At 40.7% G+C, this 18132-nt stretch overlaps 1 protein-coding gene across 3 annotated transcripts in view; it reads right to left on the reverse strand.

Moving 5' to 3' along the window:
* SAMD3 (sterile alpha motif domain containing 3) overlaps positions 1–18132 on the reverse strand; it is a 114654-nt gene that overhangs the window by 15320 nt on the left and 81202 nt on the right. For all 3 annotated transcript variants that reach the window (XM_032484905.1, XM_032484904.1, XM_006180721.3), the window contains exons 5-7: positions 12466–12651; positions 12144–12228; positions 5698–5865 (exon numbers count right to left, since the gene is read on the reverse strand). In XM_032484905.1, coding sequence (XP_032340796.1) covers positions 5698–5865; positions 12144–12228; positions 12466–12651 — 439 coding nt within the window. The remainder of the gene's footprint in view (positions 1–5697; positions 5866–12143; positions 12229–12465; positions 12652–18132) is intronic.

An 18132-nucleotide genomic window follows, 5' to 3' on the forward strand; every position in this document is an offset into this window, starting at 1 on the left:
TCAAGATCTCTGGTGAATATTTTAATATCTCGCTTTGTTTGGGAACGACCTAGCCATTCAGCTATTCTATAAACTTCCATCATTTACCCCAATCTAGCACAACTCCAAAATCGAAGGTCACCGAATATCTGGTGAGATCATTTCCAAGCAGACATTCCTAAAACACAACCTTTTCCAAAGAGTTCACTCAAAAGCTCTTCTCATTTGCATTTGATTCACCCACAAGAACTTTACCATACCAAGTTAACTGCTTTCTTTCTGCTAACACACTCTGCAACAGAAATGCGAACCTACTGATCTTCAGGAAACCCAGGTGCAGTAAAAGGCATGTCTGTATCGATTACACCAACATCAGATATCAACTCAGTATTTCCTAGGTCACATGAATCCAAAATGTGTTCTGTTTAGCTCCTTTTATACTTAGAAGTATTTAATTTATAAGCACTTACTTTTAAGTCAGTTAAATAGAGCTCATTTACAAGTTAATTTTTATATAAAGACAGACAGAACCAGAGATCTAACAATTCTTCTGCTTGAGTTTAAAAAACCATTTTTCCCTTGAGAGACCACATAGATTATCAACATCTCAAAGGCACAGGAAGAAAAAGTGCAAATTCCTCCTCTGATTTTACAAAACCCAACCATCTGGGACTTTTTTTTCCAGTTCCCAAATATCCACTTCACTTTAAAGAAATAACAGTACTAGACAGTAACATATATAACAGTAAGAGTAATGGACAATTTTATATTCATACGTATATGTATATAAAATTATTTGCTCACATTCAATGCCTCATTTTCAGTAAAGACAGGAGATAGAATGGGATTTGAACTCAGGTACTGAGATACACACTACCCCCCAAATAAAGGCCTAAGCAGTTGCAAAAGGCCCACTCTGATAGAACAGCAGAGCCATTAGGGGCCACTCTTCGCTAGATCTCAGGGTGTACCGGGCCCACACAGCATTACGATAAAAATATTTTCTTTCACTTATGGGAGCAGAGCTGAAGATCTCCCAGTTTTCAAAAATATACCCTTAGGGGGACTAAGGTGGAACAGAGCTCTGATCATCCATACTTAATTATTTATAGCCAGTGTCATCAAACATCAACCAAGCAACAATTCAGGGGCACAGTTGCCTAGTCCCAAAAGGGGAGTACCCCAACCAATGCCCCATAAGAGATGAAGCTGAATGAATGACCAAAGCTAGAAAGGGAACATTCCAACCAATGCTCCAAAGCCAATGTCATGGGGAAGGATACCCTGCTGTCGTCACATGTGAGCCCTCTGACTCACCAAAGACATCTCAGCCAGCCAGTGCAAGTACTACAACACATACACATACAAACAGCAAACATGGTCCCCTCAGATAAGGTGTAGCCATTCCACTTTGACTCCCAGATGGAGGCTTCCAGAGTGGCATGGCTCCCGAAAGAGATTCGACCCAGAGCGGCTCCCAGAGAGCCCAGAATGGCTCACTTCTCAGAAGGGAATGAGCCCAGGTGGAGCAGGTAGAATTTTCCCATCCTGCACAAGCAAGAGTGGCTCACCCTAAAATAATACACACAAAAACACAGCAAACAGGCTACAGGCACACAGACAATCAGAGGAGGTGCAGTCTAAATAGTCCACTTTCACTTCCAGACGGAGGCCTCCAAACAGAATGCCAGCTCTCAAAAGAGAACAGACCCAGAGTGGCTTACAATGAGCCCAGCACGGCTCATTTCCCAGTGGAAGAGCCCAGATGGAGAGGAGAGAATTCTCAGCCTGTGCAAGCTGGAGCGACTCACCGCTAAGTGACATGGAACGTTGACTGCAGCTCCGGACGTGTCTCAGCTCCCAACAGCCTCATGCTGGGGCAGCTGGAGCCTGCCGGGGACAGTCCCTCCCAGTTCCCCAGAGTGAAGTGAGCGCCGGCAGCTGCTGGGACCCAGGGAAGGGGCTGCGTTCCCCAACCCCGCCCCGCCACGCCTGGGGTCTCCCTGCTATGGGCACAGACTCCTGGGCTGGCTTCACCAAAACTTTACCAAACACAAATTTGTGTACCCGATGAGACCAAAAAATACCAGAAAGTAGGAGTTTGGAGCAGAGAAAAGTTTATTGCAAGGCCAAGCAGGGAAAACGAGAAACTCATGGCCAAAGAACCTAGAACACTCGGAAGGGTTTCAGCTGAGCCTTTCAAAAGGACAGTTGTGGGAGGGGCGTCTCAGGGTGTGTTATCAGCTGTGCACAATTCTGACTGGTTGAAGGTGATCAATCTTAGGCACCAGAAGGCCTGGGGGTTACGTGCTCATGGTCATCAAGTGGTTAATTTCTTCCATTTGGTGGCGGTTTTCCTTGCCTGAAAAACTCAGGAAATAAGCATGAGATACCATTACCTGGGTACTTCAGAGAGGAGCTACAGCAGAGGATATGGGGGAGGGGTCTGTCCTAGGAAAGCCCCACAGGGTCCTACTCAGTTACACAGTGAAAATAACGTGCCATGAGGTGAGGAGTTTGATTCGTTTAGCTCTAACACCTGAGATTTTCACAGAGTAATGCATTACAAAGTTAATTCCACCACACAGCCACGTGGCTCCACACAATTCCTGTAAGCTTTTAAAACCAATGCCTTCATCATCTAAACCTGATAATGCTGTCAGCAACTTAAGAAATTACTCGGTTAATCTACTGTTTTGAGAATCTAATTGTATCTCAGCTTATAAATAAAGAAGTATACTAAAGGGCATTTAAGCAAAGGAAACAGATTTATCAACTTACAGGGCTACATTGCTTGGATGTAAAACTAAACGTCAGAGGCATAGGTAGGGATACCACTGATGATGCATTTGGCTGCATCAGTGTACAAGCAGCAGTGACGTGGTATCATTACATTGAAAAAGGATTTTTAAACATTGCATTTAAACCCAGTATTTTATAGGACTGTTCTGGAAACATAGTCTGGGATTCGGACAAGTATAACCATCTGCATGCCACAGTTATTAAGTCTTTTTAGAAGTGGATATGAGGAACCTAGGCGTTTTTAAGACTCATGGGTGGATGCTTTGATGCTGCTGAAACTTGGGGTTTGGTAGCAGAGTTTATAATCAGTGCTACACTGAACTCTAAGGTTGAGGGAGGTGGAGGGCTAGGGATAAAAGATCTGTGGCTAGACTCAGACTCATACAAATTCTGCCTGGTTATCTGCAGAAGCCCACGTAACAGGACAAAGAAATGCACCTTCCTTCATTAAGTCATCTACCGTTAATTCTTTGAGAAATTCCTTCCAACCACCAAAGGGAAAAACAACAGAAACAAAACATATCTAATGAAAAATCTCTTCCCCTCCCTTACTCCTTCCCCAAATCTTCCCCCAGTTTAGCAAACCCACCTCCCTGCCTTTGAGGGAATGGCTTGCTTCTGGCTTCTTGCCTGCATCCGCATTTTCCATCTCTGCAGCACAGGAAATAACTTTTTTCTATATTACAGAAATATCGTGCCCAGTCAAGTAATTTCAAAAGATGTGAAAGTTGCCAAAGTGTAGCTTAATCCAAATATTTTTAATTTTCAGAAATCGTAAAGATGTTAAAAAGGAGCTATCAGAAGTTCAAAATGAAGGTTGGGAAATAATTCAGGCTACTCGCCTGAAGTATAAAATTCCATGAGATAAGTGGTACAGTCAATGGATTTGTCTCTCCACTCTTCTTAGTGTTTTTCCATTTGCTCATCGCCATAGAGAGGAGAAAATATAGAAACACATCGTTTCTGTAACATTCTAGTCTAAATTTTTCTCCATTCTTTCATGTTTTTGCCTTAACAGAACACTAGGTCATAAACAGGGATGCTACAGTCTTTAAAAGAATCAGCAATTTGTAGCTCCATTTGTAAGAGGGAAAAAAATGAATCCTTACCAATTAGATTTGCTTGGCAGGAAAAATGTTGGCTCGAGATGCAAACAATGACCATTTTATGATCTCTTTTTACCCCAGCTGGCAGGAAGATCAAAACTAAATTCTGTTGCAACTTAACTCATCTTGGGCCCTGGTACATTCCTGCTCTGTTTTTTGGTAGCAAAGACCCCCATGTGGGTCTTAGTAGGATTCACCTTAGGATTCAGACATGTCTGGTAGGAACCACAAAGGATGTAGTTACAGGAAGAACTGAGGTGGTTTTGAGAGAGAACAGAAAGATGGTTGTACAAACTGGGTCAATGACAATGTGTCAACCCAAAAGAGGAACTGTCATTTAGTTGTGTCACTCGGGGTGGCCTCTGACCCCATGGGCTTACTCTTGCTGGGGATAATTGCTACATTTCTGATTTTACCATTCATCTATTCCAATGAATGTTGGTGGGACATGCCTCACAGAGAAAGAAGGAAGACTGAATTTGTAAAATTTTGATTCACTTACAAAGGAACTCCATTTGTAGTATATTCAAAATCACATATTTTGAGTATATGTATGCATAATGTAATTATGTTCCTTTACAAAGTGCCTGTTATTTTGAGAATATAAAAGATATTTTTAAATGAATGTAATTCTGTCTTATGATTTTAGTTTATAATTGGACTATTACAGTCAAAGTTTTAATAAAGTTACATCACTGAATTTAGGTACCTTTCATCTGTCTTGTCTTTTCATCAAGAGTAGACATAAAATTGTATTATCTTAACTGGCCTGTCATTTGAAAATTCCGTTGAAAATTATAAGATGTTTAAAAATACACCTTCATTTAAATTTTTTCTTATGTATAATGTTGGGGTGAACGGTTTACAAAATATGTTAAAAAATACTCCTGTCCCCTGGAGTTTATAAGCAGTAAAAATAAAACTGAGATGACCTGGCATAGGTCACTCTATTACAATCAAATGATTACACCAGCTGAAGTAGAAGATAGAATATTTACAACAAGTATATTCTCTAACATAAGTGTGTTTGTAGTGAAAATTAGATTTATGTAGTCATGTTGCATTGAGGTAGAAACAGAATTTGGGGGGACATGAGATGTAGCTGCTATACTTGTTGGTTTGGACATCCTTCCTAGGGACTTCAACTTACTTGATTAGCAGGCGACATTTTTGTTTCTGAGCATATTTGGGGGCTGTGAGGTTGTTAAGCAATATTTATAGAATTTCAGATAATTAGGACCCACATGAACATTACATATAGCAAACTCATTGCAGAGGGAGGAATCTGGGGTTCCGCCTGGGGCCCTCGGCCTGAGGTTCCTGACAGCTGCCTCTAGGTAGGTGCTGGACACCTTCTGGGCAAAGCAGGAACAGTGTGGGGTCTTGTATCCATGCATGTGATTAGTTTCTCCTGAAAAACTTTCGACCAGCAGCTACTTGATCCTACAATATGAGTATTGATAACTTTGGAGCAATAAGAACACAGGATGCATTTTAGGATGAGAGGAAAATAAATCATTCAAAGATCTGGAACGTAAGGGTTTCACCAGGTTTTTTTGAAGGTTGTGAAAGAATAAACTTGAGATGTTCAAAAACACTCTCTGATCAGTTTTTAGAAGTCCTCTTTTGGAAATACTATCATTCACGTGCAAATACATTTTTTTTTTTTGGTTTCTGATCCATACCTCAAATTTTCAAATGGATAAAAAATGCAAATTTTGTTTTAATTCTTTTAAATGCTAGTACTTATTATCCCTTAATCAATCAACCAATCACTAAGTTGTCAGAACAATGAAAGATGCAATCTTACTTTTATCTGGACAGTTTTCATTTCATCAAATCTTCTATCAGCAAGAGATTTTCTTGTCTGGCCTCTTCGGTGGCCAAATTTACACTTATTTCTCAGCACTTGTTCATCATCTTCTATGGGTCTTCGAACATATTTAAAGCGATCTTTTAGGGCTCGTTTCCATAAAAACTGTGTGAAATGATAAAACAGGGCAGTTAGTCTTCAAGGAGATTGGAATAATCCTATGTAAACAATAAAATCTTTATTTGTCTGTCAAAAGGGCTTTGGGCTTGAAATTATTTTCCCATCACGGTAATAGAAATAATATTTCTATCCTATTTATCCTAACAACAATCTTGTAATGTTGCTATAAAAGGTACATATATTTTATATAGCACACAGTGATAGCACTATATAGCTGTATGTGTGTATGTGTGTGTACAACTATATACAGCATTGTATAGCTAAATATACTGGCTTTGAGTCTAAATTTCATAGTTCCTAAAATTGGACACTTTCCGCCTTACTCTGCTGTCTCCACAATGCACTCCACTTTCCTAGAAAAGAACTGAACACTCACTTATGCATGTGTGGACTCACGCATTTGTTTTAAATGCATCATCAGATGAAGCAGCACGTGCGGTGGAGGAGAGGATGGGCTGGCGCTGAGAGTTGTGCGCAGCTAGAACAGAGAGCCCAAGATGCCAAATGGTAGAAGATGTGGTAGAAAACAAGGCAGGAGAGAGAAGCCAGCCCCATCCCGAAGGGCATGGTTACCCCATAAAGACCTTCAAGGTAATCTGGAACCAGATCTTTTCAAATCCCTCTCTGTGGACAGGCTGCACCGGACTCTCATAGGAAAACATCACCCATGATTCTTTTTCTGAAGCATCACTTCTTAAACTCCAGCCTGAATCACTATTCCTAGAGGACTTGTTAAAACACAGGTTGCTGGGTCCCACCCTCAGAGCCTTTAATTCAGTAGGTCAGGGGTAGGACTGAGGATCTGCATTTCCTCCAAGTTCTGGGGTGAGACTCTGATCCAGAAGGTCTTCGAGGAGCCCAGATGTCTGTATTTTAAAAATGTTTTATAGATAACGCAGTTGCAGATCCACGTTAGGAAGCCCTCCTAGGCTATGTTGAATGGGAAGCCTAGATGGTCAGATCTGAGGTCTGGAAGAATCTGTCAGGTATGTGGATAGTTTGGAAGACCAGAGACGTGGACAAGAGCTTGGGGACACACTTGGGCTTCTTTCTCAACTTGCCAATGTTCCTAACATTCCTTCCCTCCACTGGGCCTTTGGTTTTGGACTGGAAAGCTCTGTCCCTCTCCTCCCCAACCCTGCTGGCATGTAGGTAACTCTTACTCTCCCTCCAGATCTCAGCTCGGCCATCACTCCCTCATGGCCTCACTAATAGTTCAGTTTCCTTGGTTATCAGCTCCTCCCTTCCCTTGTCAACACTTATCACACTGGTAGTTTACCCTCATCTATGGGATAGTTTTCTGTTTTTGTTTCTTTTCTTTTCTGTTCTTTTCATTTTTCTTCTCTTCAATTTTCCCCTTCTTTCCTTCTTCCCCTTCCTTCCTCTAGGCTATAAGCACATGGGGACAGCCCAAGCCTGTTTTGCTGACCAAGCCCAGCCCAGTGCTTGATGCATCCTGGAAACTATAAACATGGCGTGGCTTGTGTCAGTCCTCTGCAAAGTAGAGGGACCCAGGTGCTGAAGGAACAGACTAGAAGCAAGACTCTAGTCTTGGCCTTGCTTGATAAGTAATTCACTGTGTGAGGAGTCACCCAACATCTCTTAAAGCCTGGGCCTCAAGGCTGCTTCTCAGCCCCTCATCTTCCCTGCGATGCCATGTGCTTCAACAGGCCCAAGAGTAGGGGTGGGGAAGGAAATGGCCCTTTGCAGTTAATGGGATCCATATTTACCTCCTCATCTTGGCTACTAGACGGTTAAGTCACGGAGTGACTTTGGGCATGTCTTACGAGCTCGGGCAAATGGGAAATGCCACTGAAATCACATTAGTCCAGTGTCTGGCACTTAGATTTTGTCATTCCTGGTTCCCTGGCTTAAGTCTCAATACAAATATTCTCTGCCTTTGAAAAAGCACTGGGACCTAAATTGGAAAGACCCAGGATCTAGGATTAGCTCCAGTACATATTAGCTAAGAAATCTTTAACAAGTAACCTCTTAGTCTCTTCAACTGTAAAATGGAACAATAAGATTAGTCTTGCCAATTGCACTGGGTTGTTGGAAGGCTCAAATGGATAGCTACTCATGGGAAATATTTGTACAGTAAAGTGCTGCTCATAAACCCTGGACAGCCCTGGCGAGAAGCGCTGTTGGCTGGGGACTGGGTGACGGCTTTCACAACAATTAAGCGCACGGGTGTGTATGGGTCAGAGACACTTCCTTACCTCACATAGGCTTGTGGGTCTGGACGCTGCCATCACTGTTTTACAACAGTACAGAAATAATGGGTGGTTTATATTTTTCTTAGCCCTGAAATATGAACTAGTGCAAATGCATTTTTTTCCTCATGTTTCCCACAGCTCTGAAGGGCTTCCAAACCTGCTGACCTGGTAGGAGGTATCATTGCAATCAACTAGGACATTTTAAACTTGCCAATATCTTCTTCCCAGCCTCTCCCTTCTCTCCTTACTAAGTGTCTGATGGGAACAGAAAAAGGACAAATCAATGAAATGGTCCACGTGAGCACTCAATCAATGTGTGTTTCCTGAGTGTCTGCTACAGGCCTGGCACCGAGAGTTCCTGATGCAGATGCCGCAATAGCAAATCCTCCTGTCCCTGAACAGTCATCCCCTTTCTCCACGCTTCTCCAGCTAGACGGGTATGCAAACTGCTCCATGGACACTGCTCTCCCCTGGTCACTCTGAAATAAAACACAGCTTTGAAGTCATGGCCTCCTAATCAGATATGCAAATAGTCCAAGGCATCACCAGCAGATCTTTGCCTGACATGTTAAACCCAGGTACAATCATTAGGAAACATTTAGACAAACCCAAAGTGTGGACCAACTTACATGACAACTACACTAGACTTATTCCAAAAATAAACATTAGGAAAAAATTAAAAAGGCTGGGAGACAGTCCTAGACAAAAAGAAATTAAAGAGACATAATAACTACATGCAATACATAATCCTTGCTTAGATTTTATAGCAAAAAGAATCTATTTTTAAAATATTGTTTGAAGAATGGAAGAAATAGGAATATGGTTTGTATATAATATGCAATTATTGTTAATTTTTTAGGTATAAAATGGTCTGTGGTTACATAGGAGATTGCCCTCACCCTTACAGGATAGAAGCTGAGGTGTTTAAGAAAGGCACCTGCAACATGCCTTTTATCAAATGCTCAGTCAAAACAGACAAACGAATATGAGAGAGGAAAAGTCAGTGTGGGACAGTGGTCATCCCTAGTGACTCTAGATCAGTGATTCTCAACCATCAGAGATACTGCCCCCCTCAGGATACATATGGCAGTTTGGAGACACAGTTGATTGTTACAACAGTTCATGTGGGTTACAACTTGCGAGTTCCAGGGATGGTGCTAAATATTCCACAATGCAGAGGACAGCCCCCACAACAAAGAATTATCCACCCAAAATGCAAACACTGCCCAGACTGAGAAATCTGGGTCTAGGTAAAGGATGTTCACTATAATAGTCTTTCAACTTCTGTGTAGATTTGACAATTTTTGAAATAAAAAGTAGAGAATATCTGTATCTTATAGTAACCTATAATGGAAAATAATCTGAAAAAAATATACATATAAAACGGAATCAGTTTGTTGTACATCTGAAACTAACACAATATTATAAACCAACTATACTTCAATAAAAAATTTGAGAATTAAATTAGTCCTAAAGCCAAATGCTTCCTTGTCTGTGCTCTTTCTCCCTCTCTCTCCCTTTCACACACACACATTAATGTTCTAAGAACTTTTCTACATCTTCCACTGTTACATTAGAAATACAACCTTGCACATGCTTGCAGAGAGAGTTTGGGTAAACATCTACCACGCACCAGAGTTTCCCCTTCCACCCTATGTGTACAAACTTGGGCCAGAACGTGTTAAGCAATTTTGCAGGTCTCATCAGTTAACCATGTTTAGTCAAGATCACTGGAAACAAAAGTGGGTAAAATGCACACAAGATCAAAGTAAGCATTATTCATTACTTTCTATTCGTCTCACTTTGATAACCATGAAAGTAAAGATCAAAATGGAATTGGATACATACGTATTTGCTTATATATATATATATATATAAAGATTCTCTGGAAGGACCCTTTAATAATACTGGTTACTTCTGGGAAGGAAAATTGGGTGACTGGAGGGTAGAGGAGGGAAGGAGATTTTTCCATCTATACCTTTCTAGCTTTTGAATTTGAATCCCATGAATGTATAACTTATTGAAATAGCAAATTTAGATTGTTCCTTTAAAACATAACTAGTTCTATACACCATAACATGAATTTGTTGGCAGACATTATATCTCAAGTGTAGAAGGAATTCTTCTAACTAATTTCTGTCAGTCATGTTGTGGTGATTATCAGTATTAGGACCCCTGGTTTGTTTGGGGTTTTTTTGGTTTTGGGGTTTTTTTTTTGCTTTTTAAAGACTAAATTGGGTTTATTTTGAAGGGCGCTTTTATATGCAACAGCGTATGTTAGAATGGATGTCACACTAAAAGCAAGTACTCCTGAATACTAGTCTGAGCTTCAGTGGTTACTGGTTCCTGATATTATGTCTTTCCTGAGTCTGGGTGGTGAAAGAGAATCTTTAAGGCCCTCTCCACTCTGCTCAGAAAATTCTATAATTCTATCCGTATATAATGAACCTTTTCTTGGGAGGAGGGAAAGAAAGAAAGAAAAGGAGAGAAAAAGAAAGAAAGAGGAAGGGAGGGAGGGAGGGAAGAAAGAAGGAAAACAGAGACCTTAAATTGTTTTTATATTCACAGATATTAGCGTTTATCTTTTGTTATTCAAATTGGAACTAATTCTTAAATTCTATGTCTTCAAGAAAGCACGGCAAAAAAAATTTCACACTAATATCTGCAATAAGGTACAAAAGACATCTATCTTGTTTAGATACGACTACCAATGTGGACGTACACAGCATATAGAGATAGGAGAACTAATAGACAGCACGTCTTTAGGTACACAAAGATGTAATTCTTCCCAATTGTCCTTTAAATCATATAGTTCCAGTGTCACATTACACTCAATTTTTTTTAACCACCATGACTATTTTTAAGAGTACAGGTCAGGAGTGTTAAGTACTGGGCAGTGAAGATTCCAGGCTTTTAAAGCCGAATGGCATGTGGGTCCGGAGAGTAAAGCATGTACCAAAACCTCTGGAGCAGTGTTTCTCCACCCTGGCCGCACATTAGAATCATCTGGGGGACTTAAAAAAATGGCAGGGTCCCGTCTTCCAATCAACTAAATTAGAGTCTCTGGGGATCCAGACATGCAGCCAGAGTTGGGAACTGCGGTCCCAGAACATCTTCAGGATCGGCTTTTGTCAGAACAGCCGAGAAGTGAGAGGTGAGGCTGGAGGTCTAGACTTCAAACCCGGACAACCACTCCACCCTAGCCTAGTGATGATAGCACGGATGCAGGTGTGGCCACATCCTTCTCTTTCTGCTCATCGCATCTCTTTAAAGATCCTTCCTAGAGATTCATCATTACACATGAGCTGCCAAACAGCTTTGAGAGATAGGAAGATGACGGCAGAGAGAGGAAGAAGACAAAGGAGGAGGATGGGAGGGATGAACATGTGGAGCACAGAGGAGTTTTAGGGCAGTAAAAATACTATATATGATACAATAATGATAAATACATTTATCCAAACACATAGAATGTCCAACACCAAGAGTGAACCTTCATGTAACCTATAGATGTTGGGTGATAAGGATGTGTCAATGAAGGGTCATCAATCGTAAAAAAGGTACTACTCTGGCGGGCAATGTTCAATGTCAGGGACTTGCATGTGTGGGGGCAGCGGGTATATGGGAAATCTCTGTACCTTCCACTCAATTTTGCTGTGAACCTAAGGCTGTTTTAAAAAATAGTTTTTTTTTTTTTTAAGAAGACAAAGGAAGACAGACAGACACAGAGAAATCATCAAAACAAAACCAAAAAAGGAAACGAACAAATGAAAAATAACAGAGCCAGAGGGAGAGAGAGAGAGAAAGAGAGAAAGACCAAAGCTAAAAGTGAAACAGATTTATAGCAAGAGACTGAAGGGACGGCCAAAGGAACAGAATCAGAGAGAGACCAGAGTCGGAGAAACTGACAGAGAAAGAGAAACAGATAGACTTAGACAGACAGAGACAGGGACTGAGGAAAGGGGAATGAGGCACGCAATTACTGTACAATACAGGCTGTTATATTAAGATGGGTGGAGAGTAGCAGAATGGCGCCGCGTGCTCACTTACAAAGCCACCGCCGTCCTCGTCCAGGAAGGGGTGGGCCTGCAGCAGGGCGCTGACCACGTCGTTGTACTGCTGGGTGGTGGGGTACCTGTTCAGCACAACGAGGAGGAGATTTCAGAAGCCCACATTCCTTCCGATGAGTCCAAACTACATTCACTTCTCTTCAATTCTATCTGACAAGCTAGATATTCAAATATTGGGCAAAATTGGACTAATTACCAATACGTCCTCCAAAATCTGAAGAGAATTGGTTCCCAATGAATTCAACTCTACTCTGAAAACACACCCTCTCCCAAAGCAGTGAGTCTGCCCTGTTATTACTCACAGTGAGCCTTCCAGATACTTAGTCATGTCGGCCTGGAGAAACTCGATGATCCTTATCCTCATGCTGTGATCGGGACACTTCTGTTCTGCTAACATGCATTTGACGTCGTAAGGAAACTCTGGTAAAACATAGGACTTAGTCCACTGTAATGCTTTATTTCTTGCTAGGACATGCTTCACATTCCTTCTGTTAAATATAAACACACAAAGAGTGAAATTCTGTTTCAGATATGTGCAACTTATGAAAACTTACGATATAAACCACTTTCCTGAGATCAAATTATGTCAAAGTCATCAATCCATCTTCCATCCAATCATCTACCTGCAAATATTTGAAGTCTCCATAGGCATCTTTGTTTCCTTCCCCTGTGCACACACATAAATACTTGTCCTTCTGGGGAAAATGTCATCACAAATATAGACTATAGAATAAAGTCTGAAGTTGGAAAGAATATTGATCCGTATATCTTGAAGACGTAATATGTAATGCATAGCTCAAAACTGAACAAGATTTCTAACTAAAAGAGAGTCAGTTGCAATTCAGCAAAGCCAATGAGACAAATAAAAAAGTCAGCATCTGATTAAGAAAATTCTTCTAATTAATTTATTCGGCTGCTGTTCGCAGTGAAATACAAGAGCCACTTAATTTAGTTGGTCTTTGACTATTTTAATAAATTTAGTTTCTAAATTAAATATGAGTATCAGATACTCTGATCCATTCGGGTGAAATTACTACAGAAGGCTACAGAAAATGACAGCTACAGAAAGCAGATCAGTGGTTGCCTGGGGCTGGGGATGGGAGTGGAGAATGCCTTAAAAAAAAAAGGACACCAAACAGTTTTTTAAGGTGATGAAAGCATTCCAAAATGGATTGTGACAGTGGTTGCATACCCACATAAATTTGCTAAAATTAACTGAGCTGTATACTTGAAATGGGTGAATTTTATGTCACGAACATTAAACCTCAATAAGACTGTTTATAAAATTAAGTATCAGAATCACTTTGAAACCTTACAGTTAGTGACTGATCAAGTGTGTAAAAAGTAAAATTTCCAAGCAAGTTAACCAGAGGCAATAGGGAGCTTTCAATCTGCTTCCCTAATAGGATGATTGGAATGGAAGTGAAGTAAAAGAGGCAAGCCAAGCAGAAGACAAAGACACAGAGATTTCCTAAATGAGCCCAAGCAGGTTAATCTTCTGGAACAAGCATGGAATCCGTAGTAGTCCAAACAAAATTCAGACGCGCTTTGAAAGGCCAGGCTTCCTTTAGAATTTTAGGTCACGTTTTGTAAGACAGCAAGAGGTATAATGAAACACGGGGAATAAAAACAAGAGGAGAAAGAACTCCCCTCTCTTTTCATAATAAGCTCTTTCTCTTTTTCTCCCTCTTTGGCAATAGCTGGATCCGTGGTGCAAATATGTCCTGGCTAAAATAAGTACACCGATAATTTAACAGTTGATTCAATATAGCAATAGGCAATTTCCAGAAGAAATCTGTGCTGCAGCCCAGGCTATTTTCCAGTATGTTCTCCTCTCATTTCATTCATTCATTCAGCCAGTATTTACTGGGGGTGTACTTTGTGGCAATTACTCTCCTACAATCCCTGTGTCTTTTGCTTTTCCATTTTCCTATTTCTTTCTCCCATGATTGCTCCCTTATCTACTCAGACCAAGTGTGTAAAGTAACAGCAAGTTTTGTTCTCTGTATTTTGTGCCTTTCCAGGATTTCTTTTTAAAGGTGCTGTAAGTGTGCAGGTGTTAAACTTGTTTTCAGTACAACATTTTAACATCTATTTCCTTTTCCCCTGGAGTTTCAAGCAGCTAAATTAAACTGCATGACCCCCTTTCAACTTCTGAGGTTGCCATGTCTTTATTTAGTACAGCATCAATGGATAACTCCAATACTCCAATGCCGTAAAATAGGGCTTGAGACAATTTTTACCTTCTTGTTCTCTGTATTTTTTCCTATATGCCTTTTCTTTTCCACACTAGGGGAGGGACTATATAGCACGGTATTATTTCTGTCAAATGCCTGGAATGTATCGAGTCACATGCAGGCTCTATCCAAGCCAGATATTCCGTCTTGCTCCTAATAGAATCATCAGACAAAATCAGAGGCATCAAATTTTCCTTTCCTTTACATTTAAGCAATTTAACAAAATATTCTGGAAGTGAATAAAATACAAGTTATGCTAACTAACACAAGTCAAAACTAGCATTACACAAGAAAAGGGACTCATCAGAAATTTAAAATATATTCTAATTTGGGTGCAGATAACTGCAGGCACAATCACTATCCACTACAAAATGATATTTGCATTGGATTTTAAAAATCTTTACTGTGAAGTTAAGATTCCTCATATCTTTATGGAGGTAGAGTTGGGCAGGACACCCTGGAAGTCAGCCCAAACTAAGTGCAGGGAGCAGAAAGCAGTCCTAAACTAAGAGGATGCTAATATTTCTGTTCCAATCTGACAGCCAGTGCTCTTCAACAAGATAGCCACCACAAAACAAGAGATCTTTAGGCCAGTGGACCTCAGTCCTGGGTTCACAGTCCAATCATCTGTAAAACTTTTAAAATGTGTTGATGATCCCAGTCTAATTAAATCAGAGTCTACTACAGTAAGCACTCAGTTTATACTTGTAATAAAATAAAACGTACAATAAAGTTAAGCTGACACATTCGATAATTAACAGTATCATTACTGCAGTATGTGCTAATTAAAAAAATTATGAGATGGAGATTCTCCAGAAAAAGCTCACGGACTCTAAAAGCTTTTTCTAGCCATAGTAAGAGTGAAAAATCATTTAATTCTTTTGCTCCCAAAGAACAGACAATCTAGGGCTCACCTAGAGTAAGGAAGATGGCTCTCTGCAGAACAAATCCAGCTGAACTCCAGCTCTCTAAGGAAAAAGTCTCAGTGTACAGAAGACAGAAATTAAGCCTTGGCAGGGAGCAGAGGAGGCATATATGAGGGCGGGACTAGTATTTTTATCTCCTGGGTATATAACTTAATAATTAGGGCAGTTCATAATGTGGTCCAATTTGTGTGCCATTTATTATCATCCAGCATCCAATGCAAATGCTCAGCTCCGTCCAAAACTCAAACCTACTAACTTTCTAGAGCACACCATGCATGTGTCAGCAGCTGTTTCTGTCACCCCAATGCCCTATGTTTCCCCTTCTCTAAGGGCCCCTGGCTTGGAGATAATCTGCTACCTCAAGGGACTGCGATGTTCTTCTAGTCTTGTAAAATGGTTTTGCTTTCTGGTCCTCAAAGAAGAAGAGCAAGGGGCAAGGGGAGCACTTTGCTGTGAAGAACAGCCAGTCCCGCCACAGGGCTTGGCCCTTCACACATGACATGCCACCAGTGGCAGTGCCCCCTCCACTGCAAGGAAAAGCAGTGACAAACACCGTGCTCCCCCGGGGCTGAACTGAAAGACTGTGTACCACAAGCCACTCTGTTTTGAGATCCTACTTCCATTTGATTCTTTTCCACACACAAACTCGCAGATGACTTCATACACTGAAAATGGTATATATTGGGATGCCCAGTTTTATATTATCAATTCTGAAACTAAATGGCATGTACCCACAGCAACATCTAAAAGCTTAAATGTTCTTGGAACATAGAGGAAGAGAAAGGAAGCTACAGGAGGCTTAGTTTAAAGAATTTGCTATCATCTTACCATAGGACAGAAAAGGACCTTATAATATGTATCTTCAAAATAGGGACCAAATTTCACCAAACTCCAAAGTGAAACAGAAATGTTGCCTCTATGTTATTATGCCAGTACTCCGAGATTTACCTGCTTTATTTTACCTAGGCAAGACTCTCCACTGCTAAGAAAACAAAGTAAACAAGAAGTTTTAAAAGCCCAGTAGAGAGATACATGCCAATGACAAGGGGAGAGGCCATCTCTGAAAACAGTGAACAATGTCGCTGCAAAACACGCGTGGACTATGAAGGAAATGCTGCTCTACTGCTCAATTGATGGTATCCACCCCTAATTCAGAAAATGTTTGCTCCACATTCTCAGCATTTTGATGTTTGCTTTTAATTTATGTTTTATAGCTCTGGGCTATCACATCTGCCATTTAATCCATGAGACTTGCAAAGGAATTTAGCTTCTGAAAGGCATGTGTGAACATATAATCAAGCATAAAGTAGGGTAGAGAGGTGGTTGGCATCAGGCACTGTGCTGTGGCACAGACAGACAGACACCTCTCAAATCCTCCCTGACCTTGGTTGCCAGGGCAAGATTCAAAGATCCAGAAGATTTTGGGGGCATTGACTAATCAAAAAAAGAAGCATAAAATAAATAAATCTTTTATTTCTTCCCATTCCCTAGTTATTCTTGGCATTGATGGATGCACAAAGATCCAGAAACTTCTAGCCTTTACCCTCAATATTTACACTTACTAGCATGACAGCCACAAAAAAAGATCTCATGGAGCTGTCATGTCTGAGTCCCTCTTTTTCTTTTTCATTCCTCATTCATACAAAAGAAAAAGTAATGATACATTACCTACTCTGTTATTGCAGAATGGTTCAGTACTACTGCTTTGTAGTTCAGAATTATATGTCTTGTCTACTAGACTCTGAGTTCCCCTAGGCAAGGATTAAATTGCCCCCGACTTCATCCCTAGCTCATGGTGTATATTCAGTAACTTTTGGACTGAATAAAAAAGGAAAAATAAAAATCAAGCTTACTTTTATCTCTCTAAAGATTCCATATTAGATTTAATGAGAATAGGCAGGAGCCAGAAAATTATTTATCAGTCATGTAAGCCCAGTTTTCCCTGATTCTGCAATTCCTGTTTGGCTGGGTCCACAGATATCTTCTGTACTGAAGGAAATTTCAGTTCTAGCTTCATGAGCCAATGTTCCTCATTTCATTTGGACCACTGCTCAAGCATCACCTAGTTCACAGTTGAAGGGCTTCCTTGAAAACCCCATCTAAGTAGAACCCTCCTGTGGCTAACACACACATGCACATACACACACCACTCATTCTCTATTCTCTCCTTTCCATTGCGGTATTGGTGTTCATAGCACTTAAACATACACATATAATGTAATATCATAGGTACTCATTATTCTCTTCACCATTAGAATGTGAACTCTGTGAAGTGGGAGGCTTGGTCTGCTCTGCTCACTACTGTCTCCTCAGTGCCTACACCAGAGCCTGGCACAGAGTAAGCACTCTGTAAATGTTTACTATGGAATGAATGAATCCTGGCTTTGATAAGAGGTCAGTATTTCTTCAGGTGTTTCCTGTAATGTTAATAAAAGTTATACAAAAAAAAAGAATTCTTGGTCAAACAGAGTTAAATGAGTTTTCTTACTGTAGGACTCCTCAGAGCATTTACAATGTTCATGGACACTGGGAATCTCCAATCAAGGACTAGAGTTCGAGTGCAACACTTCCAAAGCACAGAGCCCTTAGGTATGTGTGTTCTATACACCCATGGGATAGGAGATGTGGGATCCTGCACTTCACTCTGAGGGATTCTTGCTGTTTCACTGACCTGGGATTCAGCATCTAAATGTGACCATTTACCACTCGTTCTGTCTTTGGTGCACTTCACTGAACCTCCCTTTACTACGTGCTGGAGAAGATGCACACACAACTGTGCTGCCCCTTACTTGAGCTGTGTGTGTGA

This window comes from Camelus ferus, chromosome 8 (genome assembly GCF_009834535.1).
Source record: "Camelus ferus isolate YT-003-E chromosome 8, BCGSAC_Cfer_1.0, whole genome shotgun sequence".
In the NCBI taxonomy this organism is placed as follows: domain Eukaryota; kingdom Metazoa; phylum Chordata; class Mammalia; order Artiodactyla; family Camelidae; genus Camelus; species Camelus ferus.